This window comes from Ursus americanus, unplaced genomic scaffold (assembly GCF_024610735.1).
Source record: "Ursus americanus isolate L20-20 unplaced genomic scaffold, mUrsAme1.1.p SCAF_68, whole genome shotgun sequence".
NCBI lineage: Eukaryota > Metazoa > Chordata > Mammalia > Carnivora > Ursidae > Ursus > Ursus americanus.
The window spans coordinates 897807-913809 of record NW_028273650.1 but is presented as its reverse complement, the minus strand read 5'-3'; the positions used below and the strand labels follow the sequence as shown (position 1 = coordinate 913809).

The following is a 16003-nucleotide window of genomic DNA, read 5'->3' as shown; positions in this document are numbered from 1 at the left end:
GTCCAAGCTGCCTGAGGGGGAAGAGGACAAGCCTCTGGGAGCTCCCTCGTCCATCCTGGTCCCTCCATGGAGAGAGGCCTACTCACCTGGAAACCTTCCCCCACGTGTTCTCGAGGCGGTGAATGGAGACACTCTGCAGAGCCGAGAGGATGGCATGTAAGGACGAGTAGTTCCTCAGGGTTTGACAGGCCTGGGGAGGGAAGAGAATGGGCTGTCATGTGGGGAGCCGGCACCTGATTGGCTCTCAAGTTTCAGTCCCCCTCAGGGGAAGGCGCTCCTGCTGGAGGAAGCTGCTCTCCAGGGACCTGCCGGAGGGCACACGTGAGGCCCAGAGGAGGAGGAGGATTTTACCTCACTCCAAGGAAGGAGCCAGGCAGAAATGGAGCATCCCAGCATAGGGCCACGCAAGGCGAGGTCAGCATGCCCCTGGACCAAAGAGCCTAGGGACTGCACAGTCCTAGGGCAAAGACCAGGGCCTTCCACCCTGAGACCTGATCAAGGGAAGAGCAGTGCCTGAGACTCAGGAGAGCACCTCGGCTGGGCTTCCCGTTGCATACCTTGGCCACCTTGATCCAGTGCTCCACCACCATGGCCCTGTCCCGGGCTGTCATGCTTGGGTTGCCAAGGCAGGTGGTGATGACACACTTGGCCACACCGTTGAAGTGGGCCACAGTGGCCCGGACCATGGGTGCCAGGTGCTCACTGCCAGGCTTGTTGCGCTTGGACCAGACGGAGCCCAGGCACTAATGGGGCAGCAGCTTCTTGAACAGCTCCTAGAGAACAGGGGGACCTTGGTTCACCCAGCCATTTCCCATGCAAGACTTATGTCCTACGTAGGGGTCACAGGTCAGAGCTGGATCTCAGGGAGCTGAGAATCTGGCCTGAGCCTGGGTGGAGACCGTGGATTTCATTCCATTGTTTTTCACTGAGGGAACGGGGTAGAAGGACAACAGCCCCAGGCATGTAAAGCTCCACTTCCCAACAGAAGCAAGGCACTTCAATATCCCCCTCCAGTCCTGCAAACTATGTGCATTATTCTCTTTTTCTGTGTTGGAACAGCGCCACACTAAGATTCACGCTGCTCAACAACATGATGCAGCTGTGCGATTACTGAGAATCTATTTGTTTTAGGCTTCTAACAAAATATCTATTTTCTCTCTTTTGCACATATATCTCACTCAGTAGTGACAGCTCAAGTTCTTTTTCACAATGAATGATTCAGAAATAAGTATCAAAAACAGATTTGAAGAGAACAGAAGAGACAATTAAAAGATACAGAAACATCCTACTTAATAAAAGGCCATGTATTTATGTTCTGAGTCGAATTGTAAAGCTTTTAAAACATTTTATTCCTATAAATCCATCTTAGATAGCAACTGGACCTCACAGAAGCACTTAAATAAACGTTTACCAGTTGTATCCTGGCGAACAATATTTCTTGCTTTCTCAGCTCCCCGTGCCCCAGATGTGGTGGCGCTCCTCGATCGCACTGGCTCGGCCACATCCGGGTGGCTCCGCCAGCTGAGAGAACAGGATCTCCCCACGGTGGCTCCTTTCGGAGAATAGAACACAGCCTGATAAAGGATAAGACAAGAAAAATAATCTAAAGGCTGACTTCCTTATCATTCATTGCACAGCCTGTGTTACTCAGCAGATTTCATAAATCCAACTGTATATAATCGGCAGCTTCTCTTGTTGCAAAATTAGGTACCACTTCTCTGCTTTCCTCTCCTAGAGCTCTGGTCAAGTATTTCAAATGAGTGGTCAAGGATCCAAGAGAAATACAGGAGATAAGAGACCGAGACAGAGATTTCTACACAGGTAATGTGCTGGTGGCTGCCACCTATGGGTCGTTTTCACACCCAGGTTCCTGAGAGTATATTTTGTTTCCACAAATCCAGTGCTTAGAAGGCAAGTATTTTTATAATGAACATTTGAATTCATTTTTATTTTTAATTTAAAAAAAAATTTTTTTAAATATATTATGTTAGTCACCATACAGCACATCCCTGGTTTTTGATGCAAAGTTCGATGATTCATTAGTTGCGCATAACACCCAGTGCACCATGCAATACGTGCCCTCCTTACTACCCATCACCAGCCCATCCCATTCCCCCACCCCCCTCCCCTCTGTAGCCCTCAGTTTGTTTCTCAGAGTCCATAGTCTCTCATGTTTCATTCCCCCTTCTGATTACCCCCCTTTCTTTATCCCTTTCTTCCCCTACCGATTTTCCTAGTTCTTATGTTCCATAGATGAGAGAAACCATATGATAATTGTCTTTCTCTGCTTGACTTATTTCACTTAGCATTATCTCCTCATAAGCAAGATGATAGATCAATCGGAAATATTTGCCAAAGGCATTAATTACATAATTGAATTCATTCTGTATCATTCCATAAACAGTGTTTTTCAGATTGTTTACCTTCCTATAAATAAATACAGCCACTCACAGACTGCAGCGAAGATATTATAAGAATCAGTCCCATTAATGACATGTTTATATGGTTAAGTAATCACCATAATTGGTTCACACCTCCCCACATCCACATCCTCTGTGGGCCTCTCCCACAATGACCCTGGGCTTCATCACATGACTTGCTTTGCTAGCAAAATGAGCAAGCAGAGATTTGAAATGCGTTGGAAAATCTGGGCTTGCCCTGTTGCTGCTCCTGGAAACCTAAAACCTCACCAAAAAAGCCTGAGCTGGCCTGCTGGGCAATAAAAGATATGTGGCCAAGTCCCCCCATCACTGCCCCAGCTGACAGCTGGCCAACCCTAGAGCTGCCTGGCTGATTATTTGACAGCCTAGCTGACTACAAACACAGGAGGGAATCCAGCAGAACTCCCAACTGTGTCCAACCCAAACTGCCAACTCATAAAATCATGATTTAAACAACTGGCTGTTCCTTTAAGTCACTATGTTTTGGGGTGATCTGTCACACAGGAAAAGCTGATACAGTCCATAATAAGGCTATTGTTGAGGCTATAGTCTACCCAAAGCAAGCAATGTATACTTTATGCATCTTGGGAGAAGAAACTACTCCCAAGTTTTAGGACCAAGAAAAGCTATGTATCACCTAAGCTGTCGATGTTCCCCATTTGTAATCTGTGATCCTCTGCTGTAACCCTGTGAAGATCAGAGTCACATCTAAGCTTGCTCCCCTTCTCCCTCCCTAGCAAGCATAGGGGGCTCTCTGGCATGCATTCTGGCATCTTAACCACTCCGGCAACTCCGCTCCCTTTAAATTTGCCCCAGTGTCCTTACCCATTTTATCTATTGTATTATAGGTACTTCTATGAACTGCCTCAAAATCTTTACACAATAAATTGGAGTACAAGGGAATTAATCTCAAGACTGTGTCACAGCCTTAAAACAGTAATGAAGACAAATTGTTGTCCCCAGTAGAAACCACCACTGATGTTTTCCACCTTGATCTGACTCGAGGTCTCAAAACAACTTTTATCTAGAAACAAAAAAAGCCAAAATGACTCCCATCTGAAACACTCAGAATTTTTCTACCTTGCCTAAGCAGGCACTGGAATACGTCTTTCTAGTGTGGTGCCTGGAGCTGGACTTGCCCAGCTTCGATTTCTGGCTTTCCCACTTCTCAGCTAGGTACCTTGAGTGAGCCCATCACCATGGACTCTCTGTACTTCAGTTTCTGTCTGTGATACCTGGATAGTAACTCAGAAGTTACCAAGAGGGCGAAGAGAGAGAATACATACAAGCACGAGCCATTATTATTATTCCTGTTGCTACTACTGCTATTCCCCTTCATCTTCTTTCTTCCTCCACAGCCCCTTCATAAATTCATCATCCTTACTACGAGGACAGAGTGCTATGAAACACCATCTGACACCACCATTAAAAAGACACGGCCTGTATGGTTTATTCCAAAATTCCATGCATTAATTGCCTATATGTATAGACACACTCCGCCTCCATCTCAGACATCTGGTATTTCTCTGTAAGAGTAGAAGTACCTTTGCCTCGCTGCTTCTTTTCCTTTTGTTCACTTAGTTTGTCTAGAGGTAGGTTTGTCATCTCAACTCCGTAAGCAGTTCTCGCCAGCACTGCTGTCTAGGAGTCCATGACGTTGGCTCACTCGTTTATGAGTTCTTCCCATTCCGTGAGGGAGGACAGCACACCAAGGAAGTCATCCCAGAGCTCTCGAGAAATGTACACACACAGGTTTGCTCAGATCCACGCCACCATGAGCGTCTAAAACCAACAAGCCAACAAGAGAACTGAATCACCCTCATTTGGAAGAAGAATGAGTTTTAACAAAATATTTTAAATTACTAGGAATAAAATGAACTTTAAAATAAAAAGCACTTGATCTTGATTTTCTTTTAGCGTCTCAAAATTTATTTGATCAACTGTAATCAGGATCTGAGCTACGGAGAAATCAGCTATTATCATGAACAAAGCTACTGGTTCAAAATCCCCTGGTGTCTGCAGCTGGTCCTGGCTGTAACTTGGGAGAAGACAAAACTCTCGGTACAACAACTATTCTACTTCTTTTTTTTTTTTTTTAAAGATTTTATTTATTTATTTGACAGAGAGAGAGACAGCCAGCGAGAGAGGGAACACAAGCAGGGGGAGTGGAAGAGGAAGAAGCAGGCTCCCATCAGAGATGCCTGATGCGGGGCTTGATCCCTGAACACCGGGATCAAGCCCTGAGCCGAAGGCAGATGCCCAACGACTGATCCGCCCAGGCGCCCCTGGAATTTACATCCTAAAATAATCATTTTGATTCCTGTGGTTTCTGTACCAGTGAACTTGCTACCTGATGGGATTCCTTTGGGCCCACCCTCCCTTCATGGGAGAAAGGAAAAGGCTGGACTCCACAGCCCTAGGGGCCCTGCCAGGTCAGTCCTGCCTCATTTCTATGCTTTCCACCAGGTGCACACAGAGCTTTCCCTTTAGTGCTGACTCAAGGACATCCAGAAAAAGCATCCAGGGGACACCTGGGTGGCACAGTGGTTAGGCGTCTGCCTTCAGCTCAGGGCGTGATCCCAGCATGATGGGATCGAGCCCCGCATCGGGCTCCTCCATTGTGAGCCTGCTTCTTCCTCTCCCACTCCCCCTGCTTGTGTTCCCTCTCTCGCTGGCTGTCTCTATCTGTGTTAAATAAATATATAAAACTAAAAAAAAAAGAAAAGAAAAGAAAAAGCATCCAGAACACAGGTGTGGTAACGGGGCCCCACTGAGGACTTCCAGGAGGGAAGTGGCCACCAGAGCTGGTTTGCAGCAGCCCTGAGCACTGAGCACAGAGGCCAAAGCCCACTGACAGCAGGGCTGACCCAGCCAGGCCGCCCCAGGGCAGCGATGGGTGGGAGGAACACGTAAAGGACAGGCTGGAGAGGCATTTTACAACTAGAACTGAGGGGCATGAAGAAAGAGGGTTACAGAGTGGCTCTGAGGTCTCCGTTGCTGACAACGTCTGAAAGCACCTCCTAAGCTGGAGTGATGTGCTCATCATGGGACGGGGGCGTGGGAAAAACCCACAGCACTGTGTACTTTCGGGGTATTATAAACACAGAGACACCAAACAAAAACAAAGGAGAAAAACGAAAACATTTCGCATAAGCACATTTTCATGATGCCACTATATGTTTGACGGTACTATTTTTTTTTTTTTAAAGATTTTTTATTTATTTATTTGACAGAGATAGAGACAGCCAGAGAGAGAGGGAACACAAGCAGGGGGAGTGGGAGAGGAAGAATCAGGCTCATAGTGTAAGAGCCTGATGTGGGGCTCGATCCCAGAACACCGGGATCACGCCCTGAGCCGAAGGCAGACGCTTAACCGCTGTGCCATCCAGGCGCCCCTGTTTGACGGTACTATTATTCGGTCATTCTGACAGTCTGTCATTTCAGATAATTGGTTTTCCAAAGTGAATTCAAAGCTTCAAATTGGAAGCAATAAAAATCAGTTAACAGCATTTCAGAGCAATTAACAACCACTCCTGGGCTTATGAAGAATGATAGAAAACACCAGTTGCATTGCTTTTCCACAAAGCAGTCTGATGACAATTTAAAATGGAAAAATCTACTATTAAGTAATATGACTACTTTTCATTCAGTAACATTTTTAAAGCCAATAATAAAAATAAACTATCAAAGTGCTGGATACTTACCTCTTCATAATTCACAGAAACTGTTACAGAAGATTGATTATCATCTTACTGTTCACTTTGTAAAGCCATCAGTAAGTGGAGGCTTTGACGTTCTAATTATTATGTTGAAAAACAGAAACATGTTTTACAGAATTAATGAATTTGAAATAAACTTACCATGTCTTTTTATTCATTGTAAGCTCCATTATCATGCGCCTACGAATAATCAAAACAGCTTTACAGGCATCAGCTTGTTCTCTTAAGAGCATGGGAACTTCAGGACATGGTTCCAACAAAAAGACGTTTGCTGCATTTGTCAAAAATACCTTGAAATCAACAAATTTTACAGTAAACATATACATGGAACTAAACACATAAATCTGAACAAATTTTTCTTAAAGATAATGATATTAATTTCCCTCTACTAAACAATCACCTTGGAGTCATTTCAACTAAGGCAAGTGGTACCAACACATACTCAAGATTTTTTAAAATGCTTCTCTTAGAATCACCTGACACACTTGAAAGACCTTTTCTAGAAAAAAATTATTAATACAAATTAATAGTGCAACTATAGAAAATTTATGAATCAGAAAACTTTCTGAAGACTTCTTTTTACATTACCTCAAAAGAAAAGGGGAAAACAGTAAGATAGGATCACTGCTTCTGGGTGAGAAATTTTGGGGTCGGGGACGGGGAGAGGAAGAGGAGCAGTGGTCAGACAGTGGCTGGGAAAAACCATCTGATTGCTGTGGAATCTCCCAGCACATGAACTTTGCAGGTAGGAAGCACGGCCAGCACCACCCAACATGGGCGCAGATCTCTAGTAGCTGTAGGGAGGCAGGAAACCGGCAAGGCCACATGGTCAACAGTACATAGCTTCCAGGTGCATATACTTTGACTAGGAGAACTATATTAGGCAGTAGGATATAAAACCTATGTGAATTCTTGAGATAAAAACAGATTTAAAAAAACTTAGATGACCAGCCAACAGCTCTACACTCTACCTCAGACCTTTGGGGTACAAGTTCACTGTCCGTTCCTGTCAGGGGTGTTTCAGTAGAAAATGGTGAGACGCACAGATGTGGCCTGTTACGTAGTCGTAAGTGACTGCTTAGGGGCACTACAGTAAAGTTAACACTGTGTTACTACTGACACAGATGACACCAGTGACCCTTCAGTTTAGGAGACTGAGTTGTCAGTCTGGTGATGAAGGTGGATGGGTACCATCTACCTAGATCCTATGCCTTCTTAAGTCTCCCTTGTGTTCAGCAGTACAAATTCAAAGGATCTGGGAACAAACAGAATTCTCTGGCTCACCTGGGAATGAAATCTATCAACACAACATCTTAATAAAGATGCACAAACGGACTGAAGAAATTAAAATAAACATGCTCAAAAGTCAAGTGGGTGAATTTAAATATTGACAGCCTCTAAGATTATCTTGTGCAAGATTAAAAAGGTGTCAGGGCCTACTTTTCTAGAAAGAATTACTAAATAAGCACTGTAATAATTGGTAACAGATGATAACAGCAATTGTGAAGACTTTCCTAGCTTTCAAGTGGGAAAAAGGAAAACAAAGAACTTTTTGACTAACCAACTCTAGCAGTGGTAGTATAATTTTAGTGGCCACTTTATTTTTTTACTACCCTGACTGAGATCAAGACCTGAGCTGAGAGATCAAGAGTCGGAGGCTTAACCGACTGAGCCACCCAGCTGCCCCTCGCGGCCATGTTTTTGGAAGACGTAGGGCATAGACGATCTGCTGCAAGACAGATCTTTCACTCAAGGTATTTGGTTTCTTGATGTGAATTGGAAACTTTGCATACTCCCAAGTAAAAGTGAGGAGTCTTCATATATTATATTCTCCGCTCATTTTCTTTTTTAAACAAGATCAAAACGCCAACTCCATGAATCTTTCTCACTACCATGTCAGTACTGGTTAAGGTAAAAATTAAAAAAAAATTAATACGTCCAAATTGTACCTCTCAACAGCAACTGGAGAAGAGTACTAGCTTATTCAACCTGTACTTGGCCACTTTTTCCTAATGAACCAAGGAAAGGACCAAAGATACTGGATACAAAGAGAACAAACACAGCTATTAGAATCCAAACTAAACATTTTTGAACACTGTTGTGCTACAATCAAGTGGAAAGTATTTTTTCTTGGTTTGGCCAAGTCGATGTAACTCATCCTTTCAGAAAGCAAATTAACACTCTCCTGAACCTAGGGAGATACTGGCAGTGGGATGGCTGAGGATGGCATATGGCAATCCACTTGGAGGACAAGGAATACCAAGGGACACAGGCTAGGGACTCCGGCATGCACTTCTCTGGTGAGGGCACAGATTTTCCTAACAACTGGCACCGGAGTTCTTCGAAGCTACTCAAGTAAAATCATCTTCATTTTGTTTCAAGTTGATTTCCAATTATTTGCTGATTTTCACTGAAAAATGAGAAGATTCAATAGTTACAGAGTATTAAACTGCTAATGAACCTGAAAGCAAAAAGGATACCATGACAAGGAATCCTACTGAGAGATGGATGACAAAAGCATGTCATTGAAAATTGGGAAACAGGCAAGCTATGCTTATGCTACCTCAGGTGGATATGGGGTAGAGGGTGGGCGCCAGGGAGCAGGGGAAAAAGAGGCATTCTGTGTTTTCACTTAGAGTCCTAACAACCTTCCACCTAGATGGGAGCCAAGAGGTAATCAATCTCCCAATCCCCATTTTTGAGGTAAAATCCTGAGGTCTGGGAAGATTAAGTGATCAGCCAAACCTGTTCTTTCCAATTTTCCCAAATGGCACTGGTTCTATTTTATATATTCATACAGATAAAGATTTAAAAAGTACAGCATTTATCATCAAACAGGCAATTTTTAAGAAGAATATTCTTTATGGGATTATAGAATCACCATGCTTGTCTTGCAAATTAGAGTCCAGATGACGGACTAACTCCCCATATGTGTTCAGGACATGCTTTTTAAGATTTGGATCTCAGTCATTTCACATTCACTGCGTAATAATCCCTCTCAAAAACCTGCAACCGGCTCATAGGTCTCCTTTGACTAGAAAAGAATCTTTACAAACTGAAGATGAGCGGTCAGGAAGAAAACTCAGAATGAGAACTTAAGAGCTGTTTACTGACAGGTAGATACAAATATCCCCGTACTTTAATGATGCTATCACAATAAACAAAATGTTCAAATGGACTCCAACCGGAGGTCTTTATGTTTCCGGCCAGCCACGTACCTGCAGCATAGCCTGGGCCCCGGCTTTCACGTTCTTATTTTCTTCTTGCGTCACACATCCTCTGCTCACTGCACTCGTGAAGGAGTATGTTCGTCCCCAACTGGAAGATCGCTTATGACGAGAACCGTCAGATGAGGTCTTTAGGAGATAAAAACCAGTTAACGGAGGGGGAAGAAGTACATGTTCACATATTTTTTTTTTTTTTAAAGATTTTATTTATTTATTTGACAGAGAGACAGCCAGCGAGAGAGGGAACACAAGCAGGGGGAGTGGGAGAGGAAGAAGCAGGCTCATAGCAGAGGAGCCTGATGCGGGGCTCGATCCCACAACGCCAGGATCATGCCCTGAGCCGAAGGCAGACGCTTAACCGCTGTGCCACCCAGGCGCCCCCACATATTTAATTCCTTACACTCACCAAAGTTCATGAGAATAGAGGTTTTAGAAGGGCGAGTCTTTTTTCCATTTTGTTCACCACCTCCAGCACCTCAAACAGTGCCTAGTGTTTAGTATGTGCTGAAGAAATAAACACAGGTCCAGTGACTGAATGAGTCTCTAAAACAGACCTTTAAAATGTGTGATAAATTCCATTTGCTTATCTATTCGTTTTGACCTCATGACCAGTTATTAAAATGATTTCACCAATATTAAAAAATCAAAATTTATGGAATACAGATATTTAAAAGTGATATGCCTTTGATTACAAATAGTCTTAAATGTTTGTTGTTAATTGCTGCAACACCCACTTTTAGAAATAATTTCTCAGGGGCGCCTGGGTAGCACAGTGCTTAAGCGTCTGCCTTAGGCTCAGGGCGTGATCCCGGTGTTCCGGGATCGAGTCCCACATCGGGCTCCTCCGCTGGGAGCCTGCTTCTTCCTCTCCCACTCCCCTGCTATGTTCCCTCTCTCGCTGGCTGTCTCTCTGTCGCATAAATAAATAAAAATCTTTAAAAAAAATAATTACTCAGACTAGTTTCAAAACAGCATGCCAGAAATAGAAATATGACAGATATTTTGTTTCAGGAAGAGATCCCACTGTGTCGTTTTAGGTTTTTCCAGCCTCTAGCTTTACGTAACCAGGACGAAAAGTTCCATTCCAGCAGCACTCACTCCGAGGACAGCACCCAGCCCTGAAGTGAGGCTTCTTAAGAGAGGAGATAGCACTCATTATTGGGTTAGTCCTTTCGGCTGCTCTGGGCAGGCCACTGCACAAGACAAGACTGCCAAAACATTCTAAATTTAGTTTCTCAAATGCTATTTGTTTAAACATGTCAATACCAATACGGCAGTGACATTTTTAGTCTCATATGCAGACGTGTGAACATACGATGGTTCATAAAACAAGTCTGCCGCCACAGTGAATGACAAAGGTGCCATGCACAGCCGGACCTAGCCTGAGGGTAAGGAGGTGACCAATGATCCTGAAGACAGCCCAGAAGCAGCCTCACTGAAGCAGGTCCTCACGGAACTCAGCAACTGGAGAGCAGCAACTACGATAAAAGAGCCCCGCCGGCCTGTGCCCCACTGACTGGCACCCTCGTCCGATCGGGTAGACTTTGCTAAAATACGTGTACTCCCAACTGAAACAAGCGACAACGTATTACCTCTTTGCTGTCAGTCTCTGAAAATCCTAATTTTTCAGCATCTTGTAGGGCAGCTTCTTTTTTATCTGGTTCTTCCATGAACACAGGTTTGTCCTGGATGATCCACTTTCTGTACACTGGAACTACCTTCCTTGTTACAGCGATGTCACAGGAAGGCAACAAAAACGCCTAAAATAAAAAGAGAAGACTCCCTTTAACTCCACACCTGCTCAGATCACTGTAACAGACGCATAACAGACATTTCTAATCACCACCACCAAGTTCAGACTTTCCTCTGAAACATACGGAGCCAGATATTTTTGTGCACACCAAACTTGCTGAAGAAAAAAGGCATTTTCAATTGGGCCAGAAAATGTCATGCAATTTACAAATAACTTCTGTATTCTGAATATTTTTTTCACAAAAATAGCCAACATGCACGCCTACACAGATACTTTAAGTGGCTACATAAACCATAACAGTTGTACAACCCAATGAATTAGAAACTGAGTATAAGACAACAGACAGACTACTGCAGCCAGCTGCAGCCAACTGTCACTCCTCCGCTAACTCCATGTGCAGGGATGTCGTGCTGGTGACGGAAGGATTATTTACACCACAGAAGTTGGCTAATGCTAATAACTGGAGCCGTTCTTTTTTCTTCCCCTTTGTCTTTCTCTTCCTTCCTTCTTTTTCGCCCCTCCCTTCCACCTTACCATCCCTTTCTGGGAGCCCACATTCACCAGCATACCAATGAGTCAAGACTGTACTCAGGTGTCTGTACTCACTGGTATGCTAGTGAATGCCGCTCGCAGAAAACACATGAAAGAGAGCCTCTGGCCAGCTGTAACACTGTGCACATTGATGTGAACTTTCTTTTTTCCGATTTCTCACATTTATTTGAGAGAGAGAGAGAGAGAGAGAGAGAGAGAGAGAGCATGTGCCCAGCAGGGGAAGGGCAGAGGATGAGGGAGAGAGCAAGCAGACTCCAGCACTGAGCACAGAGCCTGACACGGGGCTCAATACCATGATGCTGAGATCACTGCCTGAGCCAAAACCAAGAGTCAGACTTTAGCCGACTGAGCCACACAGCACCCCATGAACTTTTGAACATTACAGACTCTCTTTACACATATGCATGTAAGACTTCTGATTTAATGTAAGAGTCCAAACATATAAACAAAACGGTAAAGGAGAAATGTATTTGCCTTTTGAGTATTAGCTCTAAGGAATATTTCTGACTGAGGGGTAAACACAAAGGAGAGGAACTCAATACTACAGAAGTGTTTTCATTCCATAAATGAAAAATTAAGCTGAGGCTCAGAACACATGAGATATTTTCCCAAGGTTACAAAGTAAGTTAGCGATGATTCTAGGTCTTGAAATCTCAAGATTCAGAGATTTCATACTGTCCTTAATGTTCACGCTACAGGATCCAATGACAGGCAGACTTTAGTGTAACAAGGATTCATGCAATATATACATTTCCATCGATGTCACATCAAATTCCAGAATAGAGGAGTCTGTGTTATAACAAGAAGGTAACATATCAATGTGACAAATATTCTGACTTGTATCTCAAGAAAGATCAACAAAGACAAAGAAGAGTATGACAAACTACAATGGTGTCCCACTCTAATGTTGTTCCAAATTGTATTACAAATATTTTCACCCATACAATAAAGTAGAAATACTTTAAAGTGAATACCATGTACTGCCGCCTAGATTCTACCATTAGCATTTGCTAGATTTGCTTACCACATACCTATCAACCCACCCCTATTTATCCTTCTTTCAACCCATTTTATTTTTGATGCATTGCAAAGAAATCTGCAAACATCAGTACATTTCACCCCTAAACATTTCAACATGCATATCACTTCCTTAGAGTTCAAAATTTCTTTACAAAATTACTTTACATAAAATTTATAAATCAGGAAATGCACAAATGTTAAGTGGACCATGTGATGAGTTTGGACAAATGTAGACAATGAGGTAATCCAAATCCAAAATCAAAGGTATATCATGTTATCCTCCTCCTAAGAAGCAAAGAGAAATGTTCTCTGTAGGAAAATAAGGTCACAGTAAAATCCAAATGATTTGTACAAACTGTCTGGTTAATATGATATGTAGCATGTTCATTAAAAATCAGAAATATGAGAAAAGAAGTCAACATTAACAACACCACAATAAAAACCAGACAATACTTTAAAGACATAGGAGATCAGGATAAAGAACGTTTCAAAAAGAAATGGAAATGGAATTGAAAAATAAAATAACCAAAATGAAAAACTCAGTGGGTATGGACTGACAACAGAATGGACATGGCTGAAAACAGGATGAAAAAACCAAAGGAAACACCCAGAGTGAAGCACGGTGAGACGAAAGGATGGCCTACTCAGAAAGGAAGGCAAGAGAAAGAACACAATGAAAAGCTGCTCCTATACTTGGCTGCAGAGGCACAAGGAAAGAAGATTAGCAAAAGAGGGCAGAAATGATATTTGAGGAGAGAATGCCCGAGAATTTTGCCAAAATTGGTAAAAGATGTCAATCCACACACTCAAGAATCACAAACAAGCAGGGTAAATACAGAGTACCTTACAGTAAAAGTGCTGAAAACCAAGAACAATCAGAAAATCTTACAAGCTTCCAGAGGAAAAAAGAGACATTTCCTCCAAAGGAGCAACCACGTGACCTCACATGACTTCTCAAAGACAATGCAACAAATATTCAATGCGCAAAGAGAGAACAGATGCCCGGGTAGAATTCAATATCCAGAAAAACTGCACTTCCAAACCAAAAGCAAAATAGAGAAATTTTCAGATACAGAAATGAGAAAAACTTTTACCAGGAGATCTGACCTAAGGGAAATACTAAAAGTTATTCTTTAGGCAGAAGGAAAATAATTCTGGATCAGAGATTTAGGAAGAGATAAAAGTGCAATAAACAGGTAATTATTTGGATAACTCTAATTGGATAAAAAATATATATGCATATATATATAAAAGAATAAAACTGGGTAAAATAATAAATATGAAAGAGATAATATATGTGTACACATATAAATAATATATTCATAATATGGAATTCCAATACAGATGGTCCTCAACTTAGGACAGTTCAACTCAGAAGTTTTCAACGTTATGACAGTGCGAAAGTCACGCATAGTCAGTAGAAACTGTACTTTGAATTTTGATCTTTTCCTGGGCTAGGTATATGTAGTATGACACTCTCTTGTGGCGCTGGGCGGTGGTAGTGGTACAGCTCTCAGTCAGCCCTGGGATCGCAAGGATAAACACCTGATACACTTACTACCGTTTTGTACCCATATAACCATTCTCTTTTTCACTTCTAGTATGGTATCCAATAAATTACATGAGATATTTAACACTTTATTATAAGCAAGGCTTTGTGTTAGCTGAGTTAGTTTACGTCCATCAGCTCCTCTGTAAGCCTTCCTGTCTGTCTGCCAGGCTGCTCTCTGTTTATATCCTGCCTTACCCATCTCCGCTCTGCCAGGCTCTTATTTGCTTCTCTAGCTAGCCAGGCCGGCAGTCAAACAGACACACGTAGGAATACCTGGAATGATACTCTACAAACATCAACAGTGGTTGCTTAATGGCAGTATTTTGAGTGATTGGCTTGGGACTCTATTTGTCTAATGAACATTCACTTTTTAAAACATAAAGTTATTTTTTAAAACAAAACCAACACCAACAAAACAACACAATCGACAAATAACCTTTAGAGCAGTGCTTTGAACTTTTCAGACCCATAACCTAAGTAAGACATTTTACGGAAACATATATGCATTTGGATAATAAATGTTGTTTTAGAAGGTTTACAAAGAAATACTAATCCTTAGAATATGCAGGGTACTCTGAAATGTTTCGGTCCATCCTATTCTATTCTATTCCATTATTTTAAAACAATACTGGCCTTTTTTTTAAAGATTGTATTTATTCATCTGGGAGAGAGAGACAGAGCACAAGCAGGGGGAAAGAGAGAGGGAGAAGCAGACTCCTCGCTGAGCTGGGAGCCCAGTGTGGGGCTTGATCCCAGGACCTGGAGATCATGACCTGAGCCGAAGGCAGACGCTTAACCATCTGAGACACCCAAGCGCCCCAAAAGACTGGCTTTTGATACGTTGACTTCATGACCTACAAATGGTCACAACAGGTAAGAAAAACACTGGTAAGAAGACAAGTTTCCAGCGGAGTGACCCCGAGACCAGAACTGCCCCACCTGAAGCTTCTACCACTCACTGCTAGCCTGCCTGCTGGGGGCAGCAGTAAACTGAGGCTGCCCTGAGCACCACTGAACCTCGTCTCCCCTCACTTACCATCTGTTTCCACTGCCTGCATCCTACCAAACCATCCAGGCCAAGGACACTTGCACAGTTAGCCCCTGCCACGAGCCTCTCTGCGCTCGGGGCCCCTTGTCAGCATTTATTTCGACACCACACCCATGGACATCTGACCTTCTTCCATCATGCACTGTTCTCTGGTGCATACACACACATCTTACCTCCCTCACTGAGAACATGAGCTTCCTGAATGCACATTTTAAACCTTAATGGCCTTTAGGCCTAAATATTAAATAGTCTCTGAACACTTTAAAATTGAAAACGAAATCACTAGGAAACAAGTCACATTTTGCCATCCTGAAAAGAACAATACAGAGAAAGACAATTATCATATGGTTTCACTCATTTATGGAACATAAGAAGCGGGAAGATCGGTAGGAGAAGAAAGGGAAGAAGAAAGGGGGGGTAAACAGAAGGGGGAATGAACCATGAGAGACTATGGACTCTGGGAAACAAACAGGGCTTCAGAGGGGAGGGGAGTGGGGGAATGGGATAGACTGGTGATGGGTATTAAGGAGGGCACATATTGCATGGTGCACTGGGTGTTATACGCAAGTAATGAGTCATGGAAATTTACATCAAAAACTAGGGATGTACTGAATGGTGACTAACATAATAGAATAAAAAATATTATTAATTAAAAAAAAAAAAAGAACAGACAAAAAAATCCCGCCCCCCC

General features: G+C 42.8%; 1 protein-coding gene across 1 annotated transcript in view; it reads right to left on the bottom strand.

The window, feature by feature from the left end:
* The window catches only part of LOC123803820 (ral-GDS-related protein-like), a 59168-nt gene that overhangs the window by 15974 nt on the left and 27191 nt on the right, over positions 1–16003 (bottom strand). The window contains exons 3-9 of the mRNA XM_087860521.1: positions 10980–11147; positions 9379–9516; positions 6302–6450; positions 3986–4223; positions 1412–1574; positions 558–773; positions 87–190 (exon numbers count right to left, since the gene is read on the bottom strand). Coding sequence (XP_087716647.1) covers positions 87–190; positions 558–686 — 233 coding nt within the window. The 5' untranslated portion in view covers positions 687–773; positions 1412–1574; positions 3986–4223; ... (1 more) ...; positions 9379–9516; positions 10980–11147. The remainder of the gene's footprint in view (positions 1–86; positions 191–557; positions 774–1411; positions 1575–3985; positions 4224–6301; positions 6451–9378; positions 9517–10979; positions 11148–16003) is intronic.